This window comes from Typopeltis vanoorti, chromosome 12, assembly GCF_054136105.1.
Source record: "Typopeltis vanoorti isolate ZY-2024b chromosome 12, IOZ_Tvanoo_1.0, whole genome shotgun sequence".
NCBI classification, from domain to species: Eukaryota; Metazoa; Arthropoda; class Arachnida; order Uropygi; family Thelyphonidae; genus Typopeltis; species Typopeltis vanoorti.
This window is the reverse complement of record NC_143560.1, coordinates 36,996,962-37,022,102: the sequence shown is the minus strand read 5'-3', so window position 1 is coordinate 37,022,102 and position 25,141 is coordinate 36,996,962. Positions and strand designations below refer to the sequence as shown.

At 36.9% G+C, this 25,141-nt stretch overlaps 2 protein-coding genes across 4 annotated transcripts in view; one reads left to right on the top strand and one right to left on the bottom strand.

The window, feature by feature from the left end:
* Positions 1-24,859, bottom strand: part of LOC150100703 (uncharacterized) — a 131,723-nt gene extending 106,864 nt beyond the window's left edge. The window contains exon 1 of one of the 2 annotated variants that reach the window (XM_090402065.1): positions 24,760-24,859. In XM_090402065.1, the coding sequence (XP_090258191.1) occupies positions 24,760-24,762 (3 nt within the window). In that variant the 5' untranslated portion in view covers positions 24,763-24,859. Of the gene's footprint in view, positions 1-4,265; positions 4,372-24,759 lie in introns of those variants that run through there. The other variant, XM_090402064.1, reaches the window with a different exon arrangement.
* The window catches only part of LOC150100701 (sodium- and chloride-dependent glycine transporter 1-like), a 285,409-nt gene that overhangs the window by 113,191 nt on the left and 147,077 nt on the right, over positions 1-25,141 (top strand). Inside the window, exons 1-2 of one of the 2 annotated variants that reach the window (XM_090402060.1) lie at positions 4,936-5,013; positions 18,724-18,917. The gene's annotated coding sequence lies outside the window, so the exon portion shown is untranslated. Of the gene's footprint in view, positions 1-4,935; positions 5,014-18,723; positions 18,918-25,141 lie in introns of those variants that run through there. The other variant, XM_090402061.1, reaches the window with a different exon arrangement.

Genomic DNA, 25,141 nt, shown 5'->3' with positions numbered 1-25,141 from the left:
ATTCCACCGGCTATCATATTCTATCCTTCCTTAAATAAAAAAAAACACATTCGTTTATTACAATTTTGTTTCAAGTTTATGAAATAATAAATATTTCGAATTTGGATATGTTTTCTATAAATTATTAACCGTACAAATGCTAATTTTTTGAAATCTTATATTAGCGTTGAAATTTGACAAATTATGCAACGAAAATGAACTTGTAAGATAATTTTCTCAAAATCTATAAAAATAGACTTTCATTAGGGTTATCATCAGTGGAAGTTAAACCTGTAGAGAACCATTTCGATTACAAAAGTCATATTTCTGATATGCAAGTAGTAAAATGGTGTATCACTGTACAATCCGGGAAATTTAGTCTAGGAAGTGACTTCTCACCATAGTGCTGTATTACACACGCTATGTGAAGGGTATATTATGCTTTATGGGATACAAAGAGAGCTAGGTGTAAAGTCAGCTGCTCTCTATGCACAAGTAGTCGTGAAGATACGTCTTGCGAAAAGTTTTGTTTGCTGTAGCTCGCCTGGAATATGAATGAAAAGAATATAATTTATGGACAAGTATAATATGCTTTCAAATCCATAAAAAAATACTTAGATGTATGTCTTAGAACATTCCACTGTCAAAATGGCAGCCAGTTCCTGTAGAAAGGTTGCTTTTTTTTTTAGTCTTCGCCTTAACCTACTTTTCTAACTCTTTTCAAAGGTGTTCTAAGAGTTTGATTTAAATTCTGTGCTTTTCAGTCTGACTTCTGAACTGTTGTTTCCTCTCGCTATACTTCCACGCCATTCCCCACAACCCTTAGTAACAGTAGGGTATGTGGCTTAACTTACACTGGATCATTTGAAAATTGAACTACCGCAGTTTAGGCAACGTAGAATTGGCAAATATCAGTATACGTTTTGGTGTTCCAGCCACTCAAATAACGGGTCCTCATCCACAGCAGGAGAAACATCTCCCCAGGTTAAGAAATGGGATTTTACTCTGGTAAATCATTTTCTCTTCAATGATGTTCACACCTAGCTCTCTTTGTATTCCATAACGTATAATATATCCTTCACATATCTTCCTGGCAAGCACCATACCCAAATACGCCCACACACACACACACACACACACACACACACACACACACACACACACACACACACACACACACACACACACACACACACACACACACACACACACACACACACACACTGATCTTCAAAGAATTAAATTCTACCTCTACATATCTCAGAAGCAAAGTGTGAAAGACTTATTCTTCCAGCTAATTTTTGAACCAACAGCATCCTCATTTTAAATTGGTATACTTCACAGTTTGCTGATTCTCCACAATACTAACCGCTACATGAAAACAGGGAAATATATGATCACGCCTGACTTCCTCTAGACTCCCAAAAATGTCTCAGCACCGCTCCCCTCCCCTCCCCGGGATGAAGTTAGTGCCCAAATCAGCGATCACCTCTATGCACGTGTTCACCCAAAACAAATTCGTAGAAGCAGCAAGTCTGACTTGAATTCCACGTACTTCCATTTTTGGAAAAAGCAGAACGATCTGTCAAAGTCATTGTACGATAAGTAATCTCTTATATAGGATTGTCCAATTGCGCGGTCCATTATCATAAATTTATTCTTTTTGTACTAATTATAATAAATGTCCTAGTTCATCCCACAAATGTTCTTTATTGTGCTTAAGTTAGGTCTCCGTGCTAGTCACTTAGATCTTGTTAAATCAAGTATTTACAAACGCAGCTTTGGAACATGGGTGCTGCCGTGTTGGAAGGTGTAACAGTCCGTACCATAAAACTGCATAGGACACACTCATTTGTTCATCGCATCACAGTAGGACCTAGTAGTCATGATTTAGCACTAATTATAACCAGTGGACCTAATACCGTATCACTATGAACAACTTCATAGGATTACACTGCTACGTCTAGACAGTGAAGACAATACAAAGTTCTATAGACATCTTGTATAACATATCCAAAATATATTCCAAATATCGTGTCCCTGTAAATCGCTTAACTCTTAGAAATGATATGTTACTCATAGCTTTAATTATAGAATAGCATCTCCGACACGAACTATTTGGCTGGAATATTTTGGGTTAGAATCACAGCCTAAAACCATTAGGAAACAAAAAAAAAAGCATACGATGGCATACATCATATCCTCGCCTCGTGGCCTTATTACCTTTTGCTAACTACAAACTATCATCAAGATTTCGTTTATACTTAACAGAATAATAACACAAACATGATTCGAAGCTCTTTGATTTTGAAGTATTTTTTCGCGTTTAATTTCATCACATGTATAAATTTGTTATACAGAATAATCAGCATTAAAATATCCCTGTTTAAGGCCTTGTTATAATCTAATAATTATATTAGATTATAACAAGGTGGAGCTATTATAATCTAATAATAGCTCCACCTAGTGATCAAAATGCTGCAAAACTTCGCAAGAATGCATTATGCTTCATTGGGAAACCATATTTAAGAAGAAACATGGTTCCACAAGGCCTTAAACAGGGAAATGCATCCCCAGGTGCACTGTCTGACGTAACGAATATAGATGTAGTAATTTTTATGTGTGTGTGTGTGTGTAAGAAAGAGAAAAGCGACAGAAGCATAAATAACACATTTTATTCTCTTCTTGTTGCATTCATGGGCTGTAACGTTCAATGTGCTGCCCTTCCCGGTATGCCACAAACTGCAGTCTTTGCACAGTGTGTTCAATGGCAGAACACAGCTGGTCCCGAGTGATGTTGTGCACATGCTGCGTTATGCTGTCTTTCAGCAGTGGCAAGTTATCAGGATGATCCCGATAAACCCTGTCTGTGAGAAATCCCCAGAATCAGAAGTCATAGGGGGGAAGCCCTGCGTTCCCCATACAGTGGGGAACGCAGGGCTTCCGTGAAAAGGCACGGCTGACCACTCTGGCTTCCGTGAAATGTTCTCGAAGACCTTCCTGTACGGATCGAAAGATGTGTGGAGACTCTCTCTCTCCAAAATCATCCACGGCCACCCAGCATCCAACTCCACTCGAGCAAGGAATGCTAAAGCGAATGTCACTCGACTTTCAAAGTCCCGCGGGCTCATCTCCTATGTCAGGACTATCTTGAATGGGCAGAAAGGCACATTCACGTGTCTTGATACAGCACGTGCACTGCAGGAACTAATGTTGTTATTCATATCCTGCCCCACAAGGGCTGTAGCAACTTCATTCACACTCGTTGCTACCTCTGGCAGATCTAACTCCCAACGATTCCCGTTTCTTCAAATCGAGTGGAAGAGCACATGGAGAACATTTGTCCATGCACAGCAGCATTGCAAATTGTTTAGGTAGCACAGCTTCACGAGCAAAGCACGTTGTTGGCGAGGTTACTACTATTACTGTGGACGGTATGAACAACCAGAATGAAGGGAAAAATCCCGTGTACATCTTTTAAAACCATCCTGGAACCTGCAAGTTGTATGATATGCAAATTCCATGCACTTTGTGTTTACAACGCTCCTGGTGGTGGAATTTGGAACAACTTTTTTCCCTCAGATGTCGCTTCCGCATGACGCACAGTGTAAAGTTTCGCAGCATTTCGATCACTGGATGGTGTTCCACAAGGCCTTAAACAGGGATACTTTAATTTTGATCACCCTATATATTTCTATACCATGTAATTCATTCATTTATCCTGTTTTTACTATACTTCTAATTCTATTTTTTTTCTCAACTCATTCTATTGTCACATATCTTACATAACCTTTCTTTATATCCATTTCCTTTTGAGGGATATAGTTTAATTTTCTCCAATCACTATTATTCCTTCTTTCCATCTTCTTTATTTTACGATTATTCTTCCACCATCGTTGGTATATATATTATACATTATTATACTGTGAATTCTCTCTATATATATTTTTATCGGTGTATAGTATCCCCTTTCTTGTAGCTTCTTTAAATTACACGTGCTTTCCTTCTTACAGTATTCTTTTAATGTCTTATTGTCTTTGTTGACTGTCATTCCTTCTTTTGCCATAAAGTTTCCAAACATAGGAGCCTATTTTTCTGAATTCGGTTATCCCATTGCATACTCAAATCGAAGTAGGCACTTATAAAGCCGAATGTCTATATTAAAAACAAATTTCAGGCTGTAATAGAACGATTATTATGTTTCAAAAAAGTTTCAGAGAGTAATATCACAATAATACATGCATTGACTTATAAGTTCTTGTTATCAAGATAACGTTGTCATTTACCTACTCGGATATAACATCCCGTTCACTTTCTATCCACCTAATGATAGCGTGCAGGATATGTGGAAACCAACAGTCACTGGCAGACATCCTTTAAAGAGACATATGCGTACATTTAATCCCACAATGCTGTGCGCAATGTGTAGTGTAAACTTGACCGACAAACAAGGCATTACGAACTAGGCCAACAGAGAGAGAAATAACATTGTGCGCATGCTCAAATCCAGACATGTCACAATAAACGGGTCTCGAGTAAGCCCACGTGCCGCACATTCATTCTCGAGTGGTCAGATATCAATTGAAATCACCCCCCTCATGTACACTATTGTCAGCTCCATCGATGTTACTTACCCGCATCGCTGGATTGTATTGCAGAGAAGCCCGGTTTAAAATAGTGCTAACTTTTTCTTCTCCCCCCCCCCTATGACTCCCCCAAGTCTACTTTCGTCAGCTTGCATTGGCACTGACGCCATCTAACTACGGTAAGCTTACATCATCCTCACATAAGAACTTTTCTGTTTTCGGTGTTTCTTCCGTGAGGTTGCTGATGCGAAGATAAATATAGGTTGTCGTGGAAATCCAGAACGAAGTAAAAGTGCGGCTTACATTAGCAGCAAACCGCCATGAGGACGGTACGGATTCTTTCTGTTATCTTGACGTTATTTACACTTCTAGAAAGTTTAATTATGTGCATGATGATACAGTGGATTTGGTGCAATTAAGTTGCTGGATCTTATAAGAAGACATTTTGGTAAGATTATGAAAACCTCCTTTTCATATCCCTCGATCTCTCCTATCATTCCAAGATTTTTATGTTATTTATTAATCGTTTTGTATTTCAAATATTTTTTTGTATTTATCTCAAGCATCATTAAGCACTTTGTTTAGGGTAATTAAATTTAGACAGTGTTACCATTTAAATTATTTGTTTGTATAACTGAAATGGTCTCTTTCAACATATGAATTTAAATTTACTTTTTTCAGTTCTTAATATTCTTTTGTTTAACTATCGTCATATACACAAAATAATGATATGATTACTGTTTTCAGTGAAAGCTAATCTTTATTGGTCTGTATAAATATAGCGTAAAAATAACAATCTTTATCTTTATTTATCTTGAAGTGTATCTTTTTGAAATGAGGTGGGCTAAGACCATGGAGCAAAGTGTTCAATGTTTAAGTGTCACAGCCTTATACGTTATGAAATAGCTGCGTTTGTAACAAGAGCGACACAAAATATGTACAAATGGAAACATAAATAACAGTGATGCATTAATGTCTATCCATTAGCTGTACATGTACGATAATCTATAGTCAATCGAAAAAAATCGAAAAAAAAAAACATAACTTTCAACTGAATGAAAAGCAAATATCAATGTGAAGTCCTTTCTGTCACTGTTTATGAAGGAGGAGGAGCTAATGTGAAGGGTCGGTGAGATAGCGCGCGCTGGATACTTACTCAATAATCCAAGAAAGAAGAGAATACTGTAGACAAACACTTTCCTTAGTTAGATTATCAATCAATGTCATTTTAAGCAAGACTATAGTTCTGAAATTGCATCTAATGGCGGTGGATATGTTAGACGGCAATCTACTGAGAATTCCGCCCATCTTGCACAATTCAGGAAGGCAAGCAAGCAAACATCTACATCAGTTAACAGTGTGGAGTTGTGCTGCAGCCAGCAATGTTGGCAGGGGTGCAAGTAGCGCAAGGAATGATGAATGCTCTTGCTATATTAGAGTCCTTCAAACCTTTTATGAGGTTCTCAGCGAGGGATTTTTGTTTTGTTTCGTAATAATTTTGTGTATCAAGACGGTATTGCAAGAAACGTGCACTAATAGCCTTTTCATTCACATATGAAGCATGGAGATTAATCCACCCAATAGACTGATTTGGATGCTATTCAGAATTTGAGGAACATGTGAAGAGAAATGCCAAAAGGTATCGTCCTACAAATAAACTGAAGCTTATTGTAGCAGTTCCGTATGCCAGAGCATCATGCAGGCAATTAACTTACAAAAGGCTTGATGCTTAGAGGCAGTATAACATAAGGACATCCATGTAAATATTAGTTGGATAATCAAATCCTTAGCCTCCATGGTACTAACAGTGCCATAGATTTATAACCTTTTTGTAGGAGTGATTGACAAAGTAATTTTTCAGACCCGTAAAGTTCTTTAAATGCATTCAACCACAGTGTTATAATGGTTATTGTGTGCTAGTATATTTCTTTTAAAGTTACACGATGTGTTTAAAATCTATTTTAATATAAAGTATTTTTGGAATCTGAGTAAAATTGATTTACATAAAATCCATATTATTACAACTAGCAATATCAAAGTTACGAAAAAATCTCAAGTCAAACTCTCTCTCTCTCTCTCTCTTTCTTCCCCCCCCCCGGACAAAATATCAGTTTTTCACATAAGCAGGTGTAAAGTACAATTCAAATATTTCAAATATATTGAAATAATCCCTGCCAACTCTCATGGTCGTTTTGAGAAAAATCAAAATCAGAAAAATTCAACTCGTACTTGTAATGTGACAAGAAATTTTGGAGTGAATTTCATTATAATAAATGGCATTATGTTTCTACGGTAGATTGATTTCGTATTTCTGGACTTATTTGAAAATCAACAAGTAATATATCTCTATACTGAAAAATTCTCCTTTATTGATTACAGAGAAAATATTCGGTATTGTGAAAGTTTTGGAAATGCTTAACTATCAACTAAAAACAAACCAATTTATTACGTGAAATGCTTCAAATGAGAATCCTGCTAATTTTCTACAATCCTAGCAGTTCGAGTGGGAAACTAGTGATCAATCGAACACAAATATTCTTTCTAATTACTAGGCCAAGGCCATTTTCCGCTTTCCCATCTATTTTCAGAATGGGATTGTAACACCTCATATAACACGCCTACAGTGACGGCAAAACTGGCGTTTCACGGCAATGCGCTGCAGTTTTTAATATTCGGAACTTTTATTAAAAATGATTTCAAATAAATTCTGAACTTTTTTTTTTTGTAACAGTTTTGCTTTTTTTTTTGCTAGGTTCACTTGCGGCAACAGCTGATATGTCACTAGTAGCAAGGCTTATACGTTGGTCAGACATAACTGGTAATTAGTTTACGGAATTAACAACGCAAATGAAGTATATTAATTAAAGGTAACTTTAATGAATCACTTCTATATTTCGGCAACGTCACATTGCCATCTTCAGGAACATAAAGATATGGTATGTGCACGCAGGCACTAACACAAAGCAAATGAGGAAGAAAGCAAGAAACTAATATTGTTCATTAAGTCCTAATGGTGCCCTCTTGCGGGCTAATTTGGTAGTCTTGGCTGTTGGGCTGAAGTTCTCATAATGTAAGTCTCCCAAATTTGGGGTAGTTTCATGCACCCAAATTTGTTGAGGTTAGGAACGTTTTTTAGAGCTGCTGAAGATTCTTTGAATAATCTTTCGTATTTAAACTTGCTGCGATGAATTATTTTTGTTTTCTTCCAACGAATTTTGTGGTGGGTATCTAAGGCATGGTCTGCCAGCCCAGAGCGGCTGTACTGGTGAAAATTTTCTGGTTGTTAATTCCGTAAACTAATTACCAGCTGATATGTCAGCGTTTAGATCGCTAGCTAAAAGAAAAAAACGATCTTAACTGAAAGAATCAAAATAATCATAAGAATTATGATTATTTTGATTATTGAATAATCAAAAAAATGTCAGTCCAGAATACTCTCGAACGAACAGGATGCAAGCATGATTCTCGCTAGGGCATGGATGTTTGCGACATACCTTTACATAGCAGATAATACACGACTCTACTGGTCCTAAAATATTCATTTCAGGACCAGTACTTAAAGCAAGATGCGAAATATGAATAATGAAATGAAAATGCATACAAAAACTATGTCCCGTGGCAGCTATTAATGGCAAATAAATATGAATTTGTGGGTATCGACTGTCTGGATTGCATTGTACATTGTCCATAAAATAATAGGCAATGCTGTAGTAAACGCGCTATTATTGGTGATGTTTTCAAGCACTTTTTGTTCTACCTGACACCGCAGGTAACTCAACTATCAAATGGCTTCGCGTCACATCCATCTCCCTCCTCTAGATCAAATTGCGGCCTCGTGATGACGACGGGTTTCTTCTTGCATTACGCCAATATTACCACGTACGAAGGACACCAGTAGCGTCAGAACGGCATTGTCAGTCTTAATAAGTGGCGATGAAAACAATGGGGAAAGGGTATTCGGTGTCGACCCTTGACCTGAAGCAAAGAGCTGCTCTGTTTCTAATGTCGCCTTTCAAAGTAGAATCGTTTTGTTGCCGGTTCGGTTAAGGGTTAATTGTAGCAGTGGAGTGTCGCATGACCGCTGAGGTGTGCAGTTACTCTGTATTGCCAAGGTTACCTAAGGACAATCAATACGTTTACCGCGAAAGTGGTGACGAAAAAACGATCAAGCAGAAACGTGGCTTTTATTTGTCTCCATAAGTTGTAGACTTATCCTCTAAAACCTGTTACACGTCGCATTTTAACCTGTTAGATTTGTATTGCACGTTTGGCATCAAGAACAGGTCAGACTTCGGTTGTGATTAACAAGGCAGAGTCGATTTAGCGTACCACATTTGTTTTATTTCTCTTTTGGGTGTCTAAAAAGGCAGATAGCTCAATGGGTAAATTCCTGCCTTGTATTTCCTACCTTTAGTTCATTCACCATAGATTTCTAAACGACTCGAAGCATGAAAGAAACCGAACCTAAGGACTTTGTTTATAAGATTATTTTATTAAGGACATCCTCTGAAAAGTTGGTGAAAAGGATCCAACACAGAACGAGGAAATGCTTTGGGATTATTAGCCACAAGTGTTGCAAGAGGTTCCATTCGACTGGAGAGAAGCAGATGTTATCTCACTTCAAAGAGGAGAATCGAAGTTGAAAATGGGAACTTTTGTCTTTTGTGTTTAGCATCCATAGTAAGAAATAGAATTTCTTCTTAAGGACAATCAACAGAGACATTTACATTTTGATAAAAATTATTTAAGGAAATTACAATATGGTTTTAGTTAAGTGGAAGTCCTGTTTATCAGACTTAGTTATTAGGAAACTAATTACAATGAAATGATATGCTGAGATAAATTTCGATATATTTGGATTTCAGTAAAACATTCAATGAAGTATCGCTTCATCGTCTCCTTTACAAACTTAACATGATGTTAAAGATAAGGCCTTGCTTAAGGAAGAAAAGAGAGAGAGAGAGAGAGTAGTATTGACCTCGTGTAACTAGTGATGTTCCACAAAGATCAGCGTTATACCCATTTCTTGTTAATTTTTCTATCAAAGATTTCGACTACGAATTAAAACTTTCAAGACAGAATTTGCAGTCAATAGCAAAATGTATAAAAAGCAGTTAAGAATGGAAAATAAGTATCGCTCAGATTTAAATAGGGTATTTTATTGATCTAAGAAATGGAATTATGGTTTAATAGTTTAAAATGTAAAGCCTTTCACTTGGGTGATAAAACTCAAAGAGTAATTCACTCTTTAGATTCGGATAAACTAAAACCTGTGCCTTCGTAGTGAAGTTGGAATAGCGAATGTCCAACCGGAAGGATCTATGTTTGAATCCTATCGAGGAAGTGCTAAACCTTTTTAAGAGCTTTTCAATTAGTTAATCAGTTGCATATGGAAATAGGCAGAGCAGGTTTTCTGAATCATAAATTGTCCCCTCCTGAAAAGAGACAAACCAATCAGAGAACACACTTGATTGAACAGGAGATTATGAAGAATGGATGAACAAGAATAGTTGGGTAATAGTAGCCAAGTTATTTGGCTGTAACAGATCGTCGGAGGTGATAATGAAGTTAATAGTAGAAGTTGAAAATAACATTATGATATTAATCAAATATGAAATTGTCTAAAGAAATTAGAGTATCGCATCTTTCTAGTTCCACGAATTATTATTATTAAATAGGTTTCTATAAAGTCAGATTACTGTGAAAGAATGAAGCCCAACATAAAGGGATGATGATGATTGTCTAATCGGTTAACAAGAACTTTACTAACAGGCCCAAAGATAAATTTATCTCCTTATATAAGAATAGTTTACAGGCCTTATTTAGAATACTATACAACAAATATGAAGTCCGTATCTGAAGAAACATGATACGACAAAAGAAGTGTAGTGAAACTTTTATGATCAAACACTTTGGTTTTTTTAAGTTACAAGAAGCGTAAGAAAGGACTCGAAGAAATAGTTTTAATGAAACGGTAATCGATCGTTGGGATAAACTTCCAGAAAGTATTAACTAGGATTAGATATCTTAAAGAAATCCAGAGACTTAGTGTAGCTGTATCCCATGTGAATTTGCTATTTGAATACATTTGCATTGGACGACTTAACTGTGAATTAAAGTATTTCCATCATGCACTTGTGACTATTTTTCTGCCACACCTTTGTACTGGAATTGTTCTTACCTGAAATTAGTATATAATACAATGTACACAGTTACTGGACGCTGTGGCACATGCTTAGTGCTCTAATCTTACTACAGAAATTCGTATGTAAACTCAAATACGAATATCTGCTCTGTGACTAAAAGAGCAACTTCAATATAAGGCACAACTCAGTCATCTTTTTATTACAGAATGTCAATTTATGTCAGAGAAAGCAGTCAATGCTCTTCATATCAGTTGTTGTTGATTAACTGTGGAAAAGAAAAATATGAAGTCAGCAGTTATTGGCAAGCAAGAGAGAGAGAGAGAGAGAGAGAGTAGTGTTGCAGTCCAATTTCCATCATTAAGGATCAAAGTACAAAATTTATTTTGTAGACTTCTTTCTTCTATATCTAACATGATTACAAATTGCTGAGATTCAAACTTTCCCGTCCTGCTTTGATATCACTTCCGAATTGAAAACATTGGCTCATTCAAATCTATACTTCCAACTGAAAATCCTGACAGACACTATGATTGCTGGCTTTTTATGTAAACTCTACCAATCCGGCTTTTTATTGAACATATATGGTTTTATTTTTTTGTCTTCTGTTCTCTACAACACTATTGCATTTCCTCCTTTATCTTTTTTTTTTTTTGCATCTTATCTATGTCTAACTACGTTCTGTTCTCTATCATCTCTTTTTGCTATTGTTTTCTGAGATAGTTTTACCACACGTAACAGGAAATTGTAATTGAGTTTCGCAATTTTGTCTAAATTACACAATGATAAAATCTTCACACTTCAGCACCACAAAATAGCTTCAGCGCCGACTCGTTTGAGGGCAATAAATATGCACTTATCGGATACACAATATTTCCTCTTTCTTATTTCTTTTTTTCTTTGTTTAACGCCAGACATGATGCAACTATTGTCCTTAAGGTAAAATGCACGAGCGTGGAGCAGGTGTTCGATTACATTATAACACAATGCATTATAATACCTTGCGTTATAATGTATTGAAACACTAAGATTGTAAAGACACACTACAGCGCCATCTAACATTTCGTTCTTTACGTACATAAAAGGTAATTAATTAAACTATGTGTTTGGATAAAGTTCATGTTTTCATTATGAAAGAAATTAATCAATCGTTGACTGACTGTATATCGTGAAAATTTTCATCAAAATTAGTCGAATGGTTTACGACCATGTTAGGTTAGACACAGTCGTTTCCTTTTCAAAGAAATAAAATAAGTATAATAAATTGCGTCTTTTATTGAAAGTGTACTTGAAAAGTCTTGCTAATACTTAAAAATGTTGCATCACTGTGTGTTTGATGACTACCTAACCAGCAATTGACTACTTATTTCGCCATGAACGCAAATACTTTACAATCAACGGATGAAATCATTGACTGCTTGTTTAAACGGCCTTCAACTTGTTGTTGTAAGTAGTTCTGATAATGTAGGATTATAATAACGTGTTGTCAGCTCGTGTTAAAAACTAACAAAGAGATGACATGACTGCAATTGTTCCTATTCGGGATAAGTTGCCTACGCACTTGGACAATTCAAGAACCTATTCCAGATATTACAAACTATATGAAAGTTTCTGCGAATCGATGCAATTAAAATCCTTTGGTTGAATTTATTTGGCAAATTCACATCTTCTCTCCTCAGAAAATGACCTTGAAAATGTAAACAGGATTAAACATTTCACTGGTGTGTTGATTTGTATTCATTTGCTCTTAATTACAAGCACAGTTTCCTAATGAGATAATGTTAACTGGATTATTGTCATTGTCTCTTATTACAACTGGGTACTTGTTATGATTATACGATATGATACTCGAAACAATCAATGAAACTGTTGCCTTCATAACTTAATAATTAAATTAATTAAACCAGAAATCGCTATGGATGTTACTTACCATTGACCTTTAACCATGTTAAATATCTACCGATCTTTGCTATAGAAATTAGATCTGCTTTCTTAATAAAATTCGGATTCCGATATGAGCTTACTTCCGACGCATCCTATTATATAAAATTTGTTTTGAATTTTATATTATTTCTTCTATAAATTTTGAAAGAGAATTATTATCAATACGTTTATATGTTAGTGCAACTTCGTATGGTTGTTTATAAATGTTATAAAGACGCTTCCCTATCTTTAAAGTAAGATTAATAACAGAAAAAGAAGTCCTCTATAGATTACGCATATTAATAAGGGATAAACCCGTTTTAAATGAAAAATCGGGTTAGTTTGATGTTTTGATTTGTTGCTGCAAAGAAGAGGTCATAAAAGTTAATTAACCGATGCTACAAGTCATCTATAAAAGCTTAACGTCTACACTGAGTAAAACGGTAAACGCAAGTTAATTTCCTTTTATTTGCACTTCCTTTGAAACTGTAAACTTTGTTTCATAAATGAAACCAACCCTCTGCACACACACACACACACACACACACACACACACACACACACACACACACACACACACACACACACACACACACACACACACATGAGAAATTGTTTTCTGCAGTTCACCAAATCAATCCCAAAGACGATGCGGGTTTTCATGACTTTGGAAATGACATTCAGTTAGTCTGGATCCAGTCATTTTAAGATAATTAATCTGACATTTAACGCCTAACAATATACAAACATACTGTAGTTCCATGGCATGGCCACACGATCAATCAATGTGTGTGTGTGTGTCGCTGTCTGTTAAAGAAGTATTGAGGATGCGTGTCATTAACAGCTCATGGAAGAACTAACATCAGACACCATTGACATTAGAAAAGAAGAGGGATGATTCTGTTTATGTGGAATAACTATTGTTTCACGCTTCTTTTAGAATGAAAGTTGTTGATCTTGCAGAACAACTTACGATCGTCAAAATGTGTGTTATCGCAGGATGTTTATCCTTTACTGCACCACTCAAACTCAACTGTAACATTATAACAAATTAATGGAAATTTGAGAATAGAATCTCAGACAATAAAGCATGTGAAGACTCAGGAAGCCAGGAAATATGACTAAAGGATGCTCAGAAGGATAGTACAGAAACGTCATCGGTAGAATGCAGAATGGACCATCCAGAAGCTCCAAGAGTCTACAGGAGTCCAAATTAGTAACACGACACTATTTATTGCTAGACAATCTTGGTTTCTATGAAAACGTAGTTGCCTGTAAGCATAACGTCAAGTATGGCAAGCAGTAGTGCCAAGTGTACTGGTATAAATGTGAGTGACTAGTCTATAGTGTTTTGTTCGTCTGGGGAACGCTTTAGGTTCGCGTGCATCATCCCAACCGTGAAGTTTCATGGAAATATAATGGACTGGAACTTTATTTCCTGTGAAGGTCTCGCCTTCCTATGGTCATGCTTGTGAACATTGATGGTCATTAGACTTCATAATGCAATGCTTCCTACAGTTTGGCAGGTCTCTTTCAACACCACAATACGCCATGTCATATATCAAGTGCTTTTGTAGCATAACTCAGGTAAAATGTAAAACAAAATTGAGTGATGCACTCAGGATCTCAATTTGAACCCAATAGAACACCTTAGGATCGAAGTGAAATTTCGGGTGAGTGCTAGTCTAGTGCGTCCAATAGCTATACACAGACTGATGGTCATGGAGGAGGAAGAATGGTTCAAAAATACCAGACACGTTACCATCAACTATGAAGAGTATCTATTATTATTATTATACGGGCACCTCCATGGAGTCCGAAGACTCATCGCTGGAGATCCAATTTATCCACACACTCTATACTACCTCTCCTTGAATCCATTAACAGACAAAGCACTGACAAATAACTCTGGCAATCCGTTCCATTCATCCACATCTCTCCAAGTGAAAAATCTAGTCCTCACACCCCTACTAACCGCACTTTTACTCAACTTCCAGGGATGATCCCCCTTTCTGGTCCTTCTAGCCAACTGTTGAAACATTTCTCCTGCTTCAGTCCTATAAAACTCTTTAAGTTACTGAAATGTTTCTATCATATTCCTGCTTTTTCTCCTATCAACCAATTTTTGCAATCCACACACCTTCAATCTTCATAGGGCACATTCTACAGGCCACTCACCATCTTGGTCACTCTCCTCTGAATCCTCTCCACCGCTTCCACATCCCCAAGAAACCCAGGTGACCAGACTTGAGTACAGTAATCCAGATGTGAGCGTATCAAGGCCTTATAAAGAGGAATAACAACTTCCTTATCTCTACTTATTAATGTGTTCTTCATTAGCCAAGTAAATTTATGGGCTGCCTTAGCAACATGTCCTCTAAACTTCAACTGTCTACCACAACGCTCGAATTCCTAGTTTCATCTATTTCTTGGAGTACATTTTCATCAGTGTGCTGCACAGCTTGTAAAATGCGTAACTTTACATTAAACTGATGTCCATTATCGTTTGCCCCTGACTATTTAAATCATCCTGCAAACTCTCCACATTACCTTCATTAACTATTACTCTACTTAATTTGGCATCATCAGCAAACAACTCAATATTTCCTTTCAAGTTATTTCCTATATCATTTATGTACAAATTAAACAGCAATGGTCCCAGCACTGGACCTTGCGTCACACCACTACTCATCAGCTTTCGCATCGATTCTGCTCCTTCATATACCACTTTCGGATATCTGTTTAGCATACACCCTCTTATCTACGTAGCAAGGTCGTATCCATCACCATTTGTTCTAATTTGCGTAACAAAGTTCCATATGGCTTTCTGTCAAATGGCTTTGCAAAATCCAGCAGAATAATCGTGTAGTCATTTTCTTTATCCCGCTCAGCTGTTATGTATTTTTAAATAACAGCTATATATTTAATGTAATAAAAATTTGTAATTATATTACTAACTTTTTATATTATGAAAAGTTAGTAAATTACTAAGGCATGACCGACCCTTCACAAAAGCATGCTAACCCTCATATAGTATCATATTTTTATCTGCCCATTCTTGATTTCTCTTTTACCAATTTTTCTAGTACTTTAACCACCATGCCTGAGATACTGTTTGGTCTATAATTTGCTACTGAAGTCTTAGAACCTCCCTTTAGGCAAAGGAATTATTTTGCCCTCTTTCCATTCCCTTGGAACTCTACCAGAGGGGAGACTTAAAGAGCCTAGTCAAAGACATTGCCAGTTCCCTTGTACATTCTCACAAAATCAGAGCTGATATCCCATCTAATCCCACAGCTTTATTTACATTGAGATTCTGCAATATCCTAAGGACCTCCAATTCATTCACCTCTGTTCCCACATTAGTGTCTGTCACATATGTTAAAGCAGTAACCTCAATAGGATGATACTCTTGCAAAGTGGTCACTCAGTAACTCAACTATTTTATCTGCTTCTGTCTCTTCGTGACTATCATCACTCATTAAGGTTAATCTTCCATAGTCGTTCTTCCTCTTACTTGCCACACAACGAAAGAACTCTTTGAGATTAACTTTGGTCCCTTTCGGCTAGTTTATTCTCGTAATCTGATTTTGTCTTACTCCATGCTGGTCACCTTTGTTGATTGATCCTAGTACTGTTCAATTTAGGGTTATCGGAAATATAGTGCCGACTTAGTTGGCGAAGTGGTTAGTGTATCCGCTCTCCAGCCAAAAGGCTGCGGCTTCGAATCCCCCCCTTGGATAGGGATGTTTGTGATGATCCTATTAACTCTGTGTGGAAAGGGCATCTGCAATCCTACCATTTCTTCTGGCAGAAGGCTTCACTCCCCAAGCCCGGTGAGATACAGGAGCAACCATACGGCGTCTATGGACGTCAAATGCGATTTTTATTTTTATTTATTTTTTTTTTTTTCAAATAGTGCTGAATCAATGCATTTGAACACAATTTCCTACATAAGCATCTTTTGTCTAGAAGTCGAAATAATAATTCTAAAATTTTTAGATAAAATTCGCATTTCTTGTTACGCGCGTGCGCGCGCGCGTGTGTGTGTGTGTGTGTGTGTGTGTGTGTGTGTGTGTGTGTGTGTGTGTGTGTGTGTGTGTGTGTGTGTGTGTGTGTGTGTGTGTGCGCGCGTGCGTGTGTGTGAAAAAGAAAATCGAAGAGAGAAATGATTAATTATTGGAAAGTCATTAATATTCAATTAAGCCTAAAGTGACATTGATGTCCACTGTCTTCTCTTCACTGCATATACACACGAGAGGATTCGTTGAATTCGAAGTAACTGGTTACGAATTTAAGTTTTGCTCGTGACAATATTTTTATCGCTTGACATTCCTCTTGCTTTATACAACCACTTGGGAAGCGATTTTATGAATGAGGAACTCATTAAGTAAACCACTGCTAGTCATGAAAGTGAAATTTTCACCTTCACAAATCTATTCTACTCTGTTTCTCCCAACTTTCTGTTTATCCCCGGTATTAATGTGACATAGGTATAATTTCTTGTTCAAAATACTTGAGTTCTTTTTTTTTTTCGTTTATTCTTTCCGCTTTCAATTTCAATTTTCAACTGAACTTTATGATTAAATTCAATTTTAGAAATTAAACGAAACTTAAAACCTATTAAAATTTATTATATTCACTACTGCGTGTATTTTATAAATTCGCTATAAAATTTAGTCACGATCTTCATGGTTCAGCGTAGTGATAGTGTTGTTTTCGCGTTGTTTTTTGACTCTTACAAAACAACCAGAAAACGCATGCATTTGGCAACCATATTAGACTATGTAAATAAGATTAATTGTTCTATTATAACTTGTCAAAGAATGACAGAAAAAGAAAGGAAGATGGATAGTCAGATAGAAGTACAAACTGTTGCCAAATGCGGGGCTAACTGAAAAAGATAGATCTCTGTATTGTGTGCCGATTTATGTGTTTTGTCTTTTCGTTCATTTCTTTAACAGTCACGTTTCTGAATTTTAATGATATCCATCACAGTTAACTGTGGATGTTTTAACATATATATTTTTTTCATGAGATTAGCACACGATGTACAGTTATTTGTAGAAATAATTTTAGTCGTCTATCATATTTTTTAATACTGCGTCGTTGAAAACAAAATCATAAAATCGTATCTTAAAATACTGCGTAGCATAGTTCCTCGTGCTTTAGCTCCACCTTCTAACTAGAAAATGTGCCACGTGTCACAAAAAAAAAAAAAAGTGCACGCTCTCATTCACAATTGAGAACATAAACCAGCCAAAAAAACAAAAATAAATAAAATAAAAAAAAGATGAGGCAACTTTTTCCTGGAACATTCATTTTCCCCTCACTGGTATCAGCGAGTTCCTGTTTTTCATGGAGAGATGGTAGCAAGTGCTCGTGTGTGTGTGTGTGTGTGTGTGTGTGTGTGTGTGTGTGTGTGTGTGTGTGTGTGTGTGTGTGTGTGTGTGTGTGTGTGTGTGTGTGTGTGTGTGTGTGTGTGTGTGTGTGTGTCGTTGGACCACTGAACCTCTTTAGAGAGAAAGCCGAGCTGTGCATCAGTAGGACATACTAAGTACACCTACACTCTCCGTGTGTTATCCAATGAAACACAATGTCTATTTCCGGCTTGTTGTGTCATAACCGGAAGCATCTCTCCTATCGCGTTTGGCCCCGACAGTATTTTTTTTTTCCTTTATTTTTTCCTTTCTCAAGTTCAGTACTGTAGCGCGCAGAAAGAAACTAGATTACAGAGGGAGCATCTTTCTAAATCTAAAAAGCATCACACTTCATTTTAAGTTAGCTTAAATTTCTTAAATCACACCGAAGTACATTAGCTTGGATAAGTCCTACATATAGTCGATGATATTCTTAAATATACGATGTCGTTTGATGGCACGTTATGCATTCACTGAAAAAAGAATATTTAGTTTTACTACTACTGATCAGAATAGCCATAAGTGTCCTAGAGAATCCAATATGACATCGTGCGTCCATCGCACACCATCTTCTTCTCCACATATCACGCATCATAAAGAGGCCACTGTTTTTATGTACTAGTTTTACTCGTTTCCATGCTACCAGTGAGACATGTTTTCTTTCTTCCACAGGAAACTATTTGCGTAGCTTACTTCCTTACTAGTAAATACTTAAAAGTCGCTCAGATCTTCTCAAAAGGAGTGACTGACTCTTCTGTAGTTGACACCGGAAGTGTTTTCACGTGAGGCTGTTGATCCCAGAAAAGTGAAGCAGTAGTGACGGAAGTTCCAAATCGGCAAGAAAAATCAATCTTCAGATAAGCAAAGTAAGTGATTCCAAATTCATAACATAGATACTAGTGTATTCGTTTCTATAATATTTCTTGGATTCAGTTATCCCAGTTATCCATCAGATCTCTCTCTCTCTCTCACTGTAATTTATTAATATATTTGTTTATGTTTTTGATTATATCATTTACTAGCAACTTAACTACATGTTATTTATCGCCTTTAACTGTAGTGTTTTTTTTTTTACTGAGAAATGTTTATAGCTTTCATAACGTGTTGTTTGAGGATTTGAAACTGAATAATACTGTGTATATGTACAAAGATATTGCTACGTAAAGATGCTGTAAAAATGTGAAAACTGTAATAATTTTGGCTGACATTTGCTTCTTTGTTTTTATGGGAAATATATATATATATATTTCTCATAAAGAAAAAGTTAAATACGTATAAAAGTGACGACTTCGGTTTTGTTTATTCAGAGATTGGAAATTTAATGAAAGAAAAACAGAAAAGAAATTAATTGAAATGAAAGAAAGGTATCATAAGAAAGAACAAGAAATTGGAGGGAGAGAGAGAGAGAGATAAAAAGAGAAAGGTGTTGACAAAGAAAAAAATAAAACCAGCAGATGTGAAAATCCAAGGATGAGGCTGGGAGAAGGTTAACCTGCAAGATGCAGGAGAAAGAAGAGAATAAAAGTGGGGGGGGGTCATTATCTACGGTCCCTATTATCGGAATCTCAGGGGTATCGCTGGTTCCCCCTTCTAACATCAAGGACATGAGAGGAAGGTGTGATGGCCGGGTGGCGCCACGAGCCAGACAAATATGGCCGCCGGTGACGTTGGCGCCGCTACTACTGTACGATCCGATATTGTCGGTCGGCAGGAGTCTGACGGAATGCAGCGCCTTGGGGAGCTGATCGCAACGTGCGTCCATGTATGGACCTGAGAGTGGCGGCAGTGATGCTGATACTGCCACCGCTGCTGCCTCTTGACCGGCGGAGAATGAGTGGTGAGTGACCGCACCTTACGTTCCATCCGAGCTATTCCATTTCGGGTAGCACCCTGTTGCTTGTCTTTGCGCCCTTTAAGTCACTCTTTCATCCTTGCCTAAGGTCGTTTATTCTGTTTTTTTCCTTTCTCGTTCTCTCTCTCTCTCTCTCTCTCTTTTTTTTTTTTTTTCATCTTTAGCGTGATACCCTGTCATTGTTTATAGCATCCGATGTTGCCACATATGGAAAAATGGAGTTCAGTTGGAAGCGAACTTAATGATGAAACGGATGCGTTAGAAACTCTTTGGGATACGCACGTGTCTCCTCCCAAAAATGTGTGATTATGCAATTTTTGTTTCTGCTAGTGTCAGCATCGGAAAAGACTCCGAATTTAAACTGTTGAACTTTTAGAATGCTGTCTACACTTTGAATGAACTTTTGAAATCAAATAAAGAAAATAATAATTATTATAATAAATGCTCGCCGGAAAAAAAAAAATCAAAGTTGATTTCTTTGGCTAGCACAGTTAATTTTTTTGGAAGTGTTTTCAGAATTCTGTTTCCTGTGTAAATGTGTATCTGTATTTATTCTAGGAAACGGAATCTCGAATAAATAAAGAATGAGAGGGAGAGATCAAATAAGAGATAATACTGCAGTCTCTCTCTCTCTCTCTCTCTCTCTCTTTTCTTCAGTTCTGGGGATCTCGTTCTCTGGGTCTCCTTAATCAAGTCATAACAAGTGGTTTTATTATATAAAAAATATCGGAGCTACATCAGTTACAATTGATATTGGGAACAATCAGCAGGTAGAAATAAGGCCATTCAGCGAATGGGGTTGTCTGAATTGGTGGCCGAATGTGGAACAGATCGTCGTGCCCTACATAGAGACAATTTAGGTTTGGGACAGTTCCAGAGTATCATTGCCGTAAGATCGGGACAAGATCGTCCAAAGGTCACCATCATTTGTACTATAGATATTTGACCCTTTTGGCTCGTGGAAGAGAATCTCATCACTCTCTCACGAGATATTTAAATTTTTTTTGGCATCTTGTATAACATCGGAAATACCAATCTATTTATAATTGTTATAATGGAAGAATTTATTGTCTAAAACCACTATTTTTTGTTACCATAACAACTTGTGCTTCGTATAACGAGCAAACTATGAAGAGTTGTAAAATTAGAATATGAAGAAAGGGGCAAAGACGAATCTCAAAAATTTATCATCGCACATTAGCTTTCGGCCCACATCAGATGGATCTCGAATATGCATGTGGAGATTTGCAAATACGGTACAACTGACTGATCCCTCAGACGTGGGGGATCAGTCAGTTGTGTGTGTGTGGGGGGGGGGAATTAGACGTGGTTGACGTTTTATCAATAGCGGACTGGAAGGGTTACATTGTATTTAATGTATGAAGGGTTATATACATATATATTATGCAAATCGCACCCAAATTGTAAGGTTGTAAACCTATGGCACATAAAATAGCATGCGTCTAATGGTGAAATACTCCTGGAATTCCTGAAATCCTGCTGGAAACTAAAACTGGAACTTTTCGAGCCATTTCACGCCACCAGTAAGCAGAGAGAGAGATAGTCTTACATCGGCGGATAAAATTCATCTCCCACCTGGAGACATTCACAAACATCCATTCTCATGGTAGGATTCTAACCTACGTTCAACAAGTTGGAGAGCGAAGATATTATTACTCGACCAACCGGGTTCGAACTTTTATCTATCTTTTACTTTTTAGAATCTTTGCTGGTATTATTTCTAATGAAAATATTTATTTCATTAGAAATTAGCAATGAGTTAATTAAGCTGACCATTGGTTTGCTGAGATGTCTGAAACTGAAAGAAATCCTTTTTTGTTTCTCGGATATCTTATGAATAAGGTTTTCTACATTTCGTTTAGAGCCTCCTAGCTCAGTCGGTATAAACGAAGCCCTTTGGTCGGAAAGACCTGGGTTCGATTTCCTTCAGTGACGTGAGGAACCTTTATCTGGTATCTTTCGACTAAAGGTGAGTTAGCCGGTCTCATACGAAGGTAGGGTTTTTTCCACACGGAAACTCGGGTTTTTCGTCCCCCAGAACAGGCAAACCGACCTCGTGAACACACATATGGATTACAGTCACGAATACGTCCCATCCATACGCCGGTCCCGAGCTGGGATAAAACTGGGCAGGGTTAGAGAAAGCAATGGTGAACTATCCTGTAAAAATCTTACCAGGAACACTTTGTGGGCAATGCCTACAAAGTCACCTAGGGTCGGAAAACGACTGAAAGGGAAAAACCAACCAACATTTTGTTTTTGTTTTTGTTACTGATGATTTCTTCCCTATCAACTTAGAACAGGATGAAGGCCTTTCCCAATTTTCTCGATTATATTTTGTTCTTTCTCATCCAATGTATTCCAGTAATCCTTGGTCCTCCCATTTGTCTATTACCACTCGTACGTCCCCATTCTGTTAATAATTTAGACCATCCTGTACTGTTATCTGTTGCAGTGTATAGAACCAAACATACTATTCTTAAATAACCTTTACAGTATTACAATCTTCGTGCAGACATTTTAGAACTTCCAATAGCTATTAGCTTTCATTCAGTCCGGTATTTTGCCTAGAACTCCAATAAAAGGAGGGAGGGGGGGGGAACATTATTCCAACTGGGTATCGACTATAGTTCAATAACTATTGAAATAATTTTTTTGGTAGCACTTCTGAAGAGAACTGAACAAGGTGATAAACACTGTCACCTTCTTATTTGATCGTCTACTACAGAGAAGACGTCTATTTGTCCAAAAATGGCAAACGTATTTCGTTTCTATCACCTGGATATTCACATTTGAGAATCCTCTATCATTATGGAGATTACCTCGACATTAGCATACTGTGCTTCTTTTAGATAACCATATTATCTTTTTTAGTATTAAGAAATATCTCGCGACAACACTGCATTTATTTGGAAATCCCTACTTCGAAGAAATAATTCGCCACACTATGCGTGCTAGCAAAAGGAATTCATTGCATTTATTCTATAATAATAGACTATCAGTCTGACCATTAGAATTTTTTTTTTAACCACAGAAAAGGGTTGTAGCATACGTTTGCTGTTAACGCCTATAGTTTAACGTAATAGATGACTTTCTCGATGCTCTAGAAATCATTACACCCACCCTAAACGGCTCATGTACCGATCAGGACGCTCGACCCAGACAGACCTTACTTCTTCATTTTAAGAAGTCTGGTTCTCTAGCAAGACACGGTATTATGGTAGAGTGCCATATCGAAACATTCTTCTCCTGGCACGAAGCCAACTCTCTCTCTCTCTCTCTCTCTCTCTCTCTGTGTGTGTGTGTGTGTGTGTAAAGACAGATGGCACCTTGTCATGCGCTATCGATGACTTGTCCACTATCAGAGATCGTTTATAGGTTTCTTGGCGGTCGATGGTCTAAGCTCACCGAAAAGTTGAAGTCATTACAGTCTTTAGATAGCTGTTTACCTTTATGGTAAAAGATAAAATCCGATACCTCTCAACATGATTATATTTATGGATGACACGTTATTTTTTTTTTTACTAGTTCCTAATTTTTATTTGAAAGGTTTACCTTATTTAGAATTTAAAAAAAAAAAAAGTATATCCAGGATAAGTATGTCCATCCAGGATAATAAACTGATTACTTCATCTACACGGATACGCGTATTTTAGATATTAATATTTATTTATTTCATTTTCATCTGAAGGGAATGAAGTCACATGTTACGAATTAAAAAATTGGGACCGCTAAAAACTGAAAAGGATGAAGTTACGTTATGTACATTTTGTAACAGTGTGTATGTTTCGGGACGATGGATTTTTTATGTTAGCACTTAAGTCTATAAAGTTTTCTTTTATTTATACGCGCATTTCCAATTGCAGTGTAACAAATATGGTCTTGCTTTTTTGATGATATGTGAATGCAGCAGGGAGTGAAAAAATTCAATAAATTAAGCGTTTACATTCCAATAATTTCCTCTATGGTTTTATTACAGCAAAACCGATAGTATGAAATGTTTTTTTTTTTTTTTTTTTTTTTTTTTTTACATCCACGCACATTCAGCTGAAACACGCACATGTTCACGAGCAGCCTTCGAAATCAACAATGTAGTTCGCTCTGTTTTCGTAGTTTTCACTAACTGCACGTGTACTACTATATTAAACAAGGTCCACAACTCTGACGTCACAGTATAGATAATGGCTAAAACCTGTCCACAGCCTGGCACGTGCGTGACACGTGACAGCAAGTAGAAAAGCAGCTGTCATTAGGGATACAGACCATATATATATATATATATATAAAGAAAAAAACTTGGCTACTTAATGGGAGTGGTTTTCTAACTTGCGTCTAAGTTCAAGTGGCGACACTTTTTTGCTAGTGTTTTCAATGTCATGTAGACGAACTGTAGCCTACTTCCCAAGTGAAACAAAGAAACAAGCTAGGTAGTCAATTAAAAGCTACCTGAGTATGTTAATTCATTTTCTCGAAAGAGTTTTTCGTTCATTGTGAAAAACGCCCAATTCTGTATATGGTTTTGTGACGATAATTTGATGATACTTTCGTAAAAACCACTTACATACTGTCTCATAATAATAAGTTGTTGACATATATTTTAGTTGTTTTGTTTACCTATAACGAATGTCATATTTCATCCCCATTAGTTTCCCATTAACACACTCTCTCTCTCTCTCTCTCTCTCTCTCTCTCTCTCTCTCTCTCTCTCTCGCCTCAGTGAAGCAGTAAGATGACTTGTCCCGGGATGCATTAAAACAGATTTAATTACTTCATTTTTTAAATTTGAGCATGGCAACATGTTAACCCATTAAAAATTATTTGTAACCTATACCTACCATTTTCACTTCCCCATTGTCGTCCTACTTTGATAAATGAGGCCGCCTGACGTTTCCATGGTTACCGTAATTGTTGGATACCATTGTTAGTCAGTATCAGATTCCACATGAAGAATGGCTATCTGGCATGGAATTGTATTTCACAAAATTCTCCGAGATATTCCATTTATGGCGGCCTAATATCACTATTCCACCTCTCCTCCCCCTTCTGGGCCTCCCCTTTCCTAGTCTACACTAATGGGAACAATGACAGTCATTTTGAAATTTCAGCTATTCTAAATCCGACCTGATGTCAGGTAAACTACACGATGCGTGCTCACATGAAGGTTTGGAAGTATTCGAGTGGTGTTCAGTCGAAGTCTAGACTACAGGATAATCTGTC